Source organism: Lolium rigidum, unplaced genomic scaffold, assembly GCF_022539505.1.
Source record: "Lolium rigidum isolate FL_2022 unplaced genomic scaffold, APGP_CSIRO_Lrig_0.1 contig_17095_1, whole genome shotgun sequence".
NCBI classification, from domain to species: domain Eukaryota; kingdom Viridiplantae; phylum Streptophyta; class Magnoliopsida; order Poales; family Poaceae; genus Lolium; species Lolium rigidum.
Genome location: NW_025899901.1, coordinates 52,939 through 56,982, shown reverse-complemented (window position 1 = coordinate 56,982; position 4,044 = coordinate 52,939). Strand labels below are relative to the sequence as shown.

Genomic DNA, 4,044 nt, shown 5'->3' with positions numbered 1-4,044 from the left:
ATTGTTGGTTAGGATTCAGCGATTCAGCATATTAGAAATGTAGATAAAGAAACAGAAGACTGATGCAAAACAAGATCCATCTTTCCTCATCATCTGCAATTATTCAAAATAAGTGATTCGGTATAAGTGGGTGGAATATTATGTCCTTGAATAATTATAATGGTGTTGATACAAGAACTGTGAAACCTTCAGGGATGGAAAAATGGCAGTTCTGCAAATACCAACAAAAGAAGAAGGCAACAGATAGACCAGGGGTTGAATGTTTTTAATTAGCTAAAGCAATCAGCTTTCGTTCATAACTGCACTTCAATGTATCATGGAAGACAGGATAACATAATTAAATCATAACTAGATACTAACTCCATATATTAAGGACTCTTGTCCTGCTAGAATCTACAGATTTAGGAATATAAAATGGCAGTTCTGCTAATACCACCAAATGAAGAAGGCAACCACACTTAATGAATAAAGGCCCTACTTATATTGGAGTACATTATTTAAACTAATAAAGGTTGAAACATTAGGGACTCCACTGACAGATATACCAAGAGGCTGAATGATTTGAGTTAGCTAAGCAATCAGCTTTCCCTGATAACTGCACTCGAATGTATCATGGAAGACAAGATAATAGTCAAATCATTACGTGCGAGATACCAACTCCACACATTAGGGATTCTGTCTTGGTGCTAGAAGCTAGCACTCCAAGCGAAATAGTACGGTAGAAAAGTGATGCTATTTTCATCTGATTTGAGCTAGAATACAATCGTGTTTAATAAGTTGATGAGAAACATAGCTTGTGCAATCTCTAACTATTACACATAACATGAAAAACCCGTGAAACAAAAAAGGAAAGAAGAAGAAAAAATAGCAGGAACTAAACAACATCCCAAGTAACAAAATGCTCTGACCTTGGAGAGAGCCTATGCTATTGCCTTATGGCCGAGCTTCAAGACATCATCTTGGCCTTGACATCAAGGTTCTCCTTGTCGTTAATCGGCCTGGTGGTCTGGCTTCTGATCCTCTTGATCTTGGGGCTCTCCAGCCCCTTATGGCCAAACCCGTAGAGTCGCAGCACCTGGTTATCGGCAAAGTTGAACGCTCTCTCCATACTCTTGAGACAGCGCTCCACGGGATAATCGCCGTAGCTCCCGCACGGCTTGCATCCGACAAAGTGCGTGACGAACGGCCAGCGCTCGTCCCCGAGGCCCGGGTGGTGGTTCTCCATCATCTCCTCGTACTTGTCCACCAGCCCCGCCCAGAAGCCGTGCAGGTAGTAGGAATTCTCTATGAAGACCTTGTCCATCCACTTGTCCTTCTGGGAGAGCAGGAGGTATATGAGCGCGGACTGGTCGTCGGCCTCGAACGCGGGGCGGCCCTTGAGGTAGGCGGTGAGAATCTTGCCGGCCTCCTCGCGGATGAAGCCCTTGGGCCCCATGGGCGCCCAGGCGTCGAGTAGGTCGAGCGACCACTGGGTGTTCCGGAAGAGGAAGCTGCCGGTGTTGAGCGCGATCCAGGAGTGCTTGTCGAAGAGGAGGTCCTGGTAGCCGTGGATGACGAGGTTGCGGCCGTGGTAGCGGTCGAGGGGCAGCTCGAAGGCCATGTCGGTGAAGAGCGCGTCGCTGTCCATCCACCAGATCCACTCGACCTCCGGGTGCGAGAGCATGAGGCGGCGGATGAGCGGCAGCTTGGCCCAGTAGCCGGCGAGCTGGGTGTCGAGGTGCGCGAGGTTGTGCACGATCTCGATGCCGTGGAGGCGGCAGTAGTCGATCTTGTTCTTGGTTGTCTTGAGCAGGTAGTGGTCGCCGAGCGCGTTGTCGCAGGGCCCTGGCTGCGAGCCGGTCACGAGCAGGATCTTGGGCTTGCCGTCGGGGGCGGTGGATGGGAAGCCTTTGTTTTGGTCGAGCCAGCGCCGGCGCTGGTCGTCCCAGTCGTGGATCTTGGGGCCGAGCGCGTAGTTCGCTACCGCGGCGGCGTAGGCCGCGGCCGCCTCCGAGGCGGTGAGGGAGGTGGCGTTGATGGGTTTGGCGGCGGCGTCGTCCAGGAGGTCGGTGTCGGCGGGGTCGGAGTCGGTGCGGATCTCGCGGAGGATGCGGTCGATGTCCTCGACGGCCTTGGCGCCGGCGAGGGCGTCGGCGTCGGAGGGGTGGGAGGGGAGGGAGAGGTTGAGGCCGATGGTGCCCCGGAGGACGAGGATGGTGACGAGGCCGCAGAGCACGGTGATCTTGATGTTGTTGAAGGTGCGGGTGATCTTGCGCGAGCGGTGGTGGGCGTTGAGCGGCGACGCCCCCCGCGCCCGAGCCGCTGACATGGGGAGGGCCCCTCCGCCGCCGCCGCCGCCGGCCTTGGCGCTGGTGTACCCCATCCCCTCCTGGCCCATGCCCCCGATTCCAAGGCGGGGGATTTATTAGGTGCGCCCAATCTCGGAGGGTTGAAATTGGGACGGCGGGCTGGCTGGCGGTGGGAGTGTGAGTGAGCGCGAGAGCGGGAGGGAGTGTCACATGAGCGCGGCGGCGTGAGATGGGATCGGAATCGGAGGCTGGGTAGGGTGGGGAACCGGGACGAGACGAGGGTGTGGGGCGGCGATTTGGAATTGGAAGAGAGAGAGAGAGAGAGGGATCCGGCGTGTGTTTCCCTTCCATTCTCTTTTCTTTCTTTCTTTCTTTTTCTACGGAGTATCGGCTTCTGGGGCAGTGGGCTGTCGGCCGTTGACTCAGCTTCAGCTGGCGTTTGATACTCTCTGGGCCGCGTTTTGTCCTGCACCGTCCGGTCATCGCTCCGGCACGGCGAGCCATTTCCGGCCGGCGCCACTCTCGTACGCACGCACATGCCGCGATTACTAGGAATATAATAATCTCCTTTTCTAATCTTGATCGAGTGCTGCCGAGGCACCAGTGTGATTGCAGGAGAGTCTTGGGATACGACATGCAATTAATTGCGGAACGGCGCGCCTCTCGAGCTCCACGTCGCCCCGTCGGTGGATCCAATTTGTAGCACCGAGTGAGTAACTTTTTTTCTTCTTCCGAACAGTTCAACTATGTACTCTCGTAAGAGCATTTCCATAGCGTGCCACAAAACGTCACCAAAAGGATTTGGAGTTGGCGTCGGACAAAAAAAACATCCCCAACCACTCCCCGCCCCATAGGAATGTTTTGGACACGCTGGATACAACGAAAAGCGAGACGAGCTCCCACATATCGGCGACTATTTCCATAAACCGTTGGTCCACGTCTCTTTTCTCGTCGCGCCTTCCCTCCCGCGCCTCTCACCCCTCCGCCACCGCTGTTGCCGACCGTTTAGACGGCTGATCTCTTCTGAGAGTCGACACCGCCGTCGCGGCTAGCACTCTCATCGGACGTTTCGCCGCCGCCGCTTCGCCAGCGCGTCCCAGAACGCGGCGTCAAATCCGCCCCACCTCCGCGCATACAAGGTGCTCGATGACTTGCCAGGTAGGCGCGATTATTGCCACTGTTCGTTGCCTCATCTCCCGCGGCACAATTTTAACCATTCATTTTGCTTCAGACATGGATAGCAACGACGAGATGCTTACCCTACTGCTGGAGGACGACCAAGCCTTCGACGACGACCTCCGGGAGCATTTGCTGATCATCGCGTCCATCCAGGACATGCTTGACGAGGCGGAGAAGAGGAAGAGGCCGCGCCGTGGAGGATCAAGGCCGGGGAGAAAGAAGTCGAAGCCCCGGCAGAGGATGGAGGGGCATACCATGCTGCACAATGACTACTTCGCAGATGACGCAACACATGCCGACAATTTTCGGCGCCGATATAGGATGAGCAAGGGTCTGTTCATGAATATCCTCCACGTCGTTCGAGAGTTCGACCCCTACTTCAAGCTCAAGCACGACGTTGTAGGCGTTGTCGGGTTCTCGTCGATTCAGAAGTGCACCACCGCCATGAGGATGCTTGCATACGGAGCACCTGCCGATACACAGGACGACTACCTTCTCATGAGTGCGTCTACTGCCATTGAGTGCATGTACAAGTTTTGCCGAGCTGTGGTGAGAAAGTTTGGCAAATACTACTTGA

General features: G+C 54.7%; 1 protein-coding gene across 1 annotated transcript; it reads right to left on the bottom strand.

The window, feature by feature from the left end:
- Window positions 1-714: 714 nt before the first annotated feature.
- Window positions 715-2,607, bottom strand: LOC124680462 (probable glycosyltransferase 2). The gene has a single exon (XM_047215519.1). The coding sequence runs from the start codon at window positions 2,375-2,377 to the stop codon at window positions 947-949; it is 1,431 nt and encodes a 476-aa protein (XP_047071475.1). The 5' UTR covers window positions 2,378-2,607; the 3' UTR covers window positions 715-946.
- Between the last annotated feature and the right edge of the window lie 1,437 nt (window positions 2,608-4,044).

Bases quoted from the DNA above. Each gene is read 5' to 3' on its own strand.
- LOC124680462 (XM_047215519.1), bottom strand. From the start codon at position 2,377: ATGGGCCAGGAGGGGATGGGGTACACCAGCGCCAAGGCCGGCGGCGGC.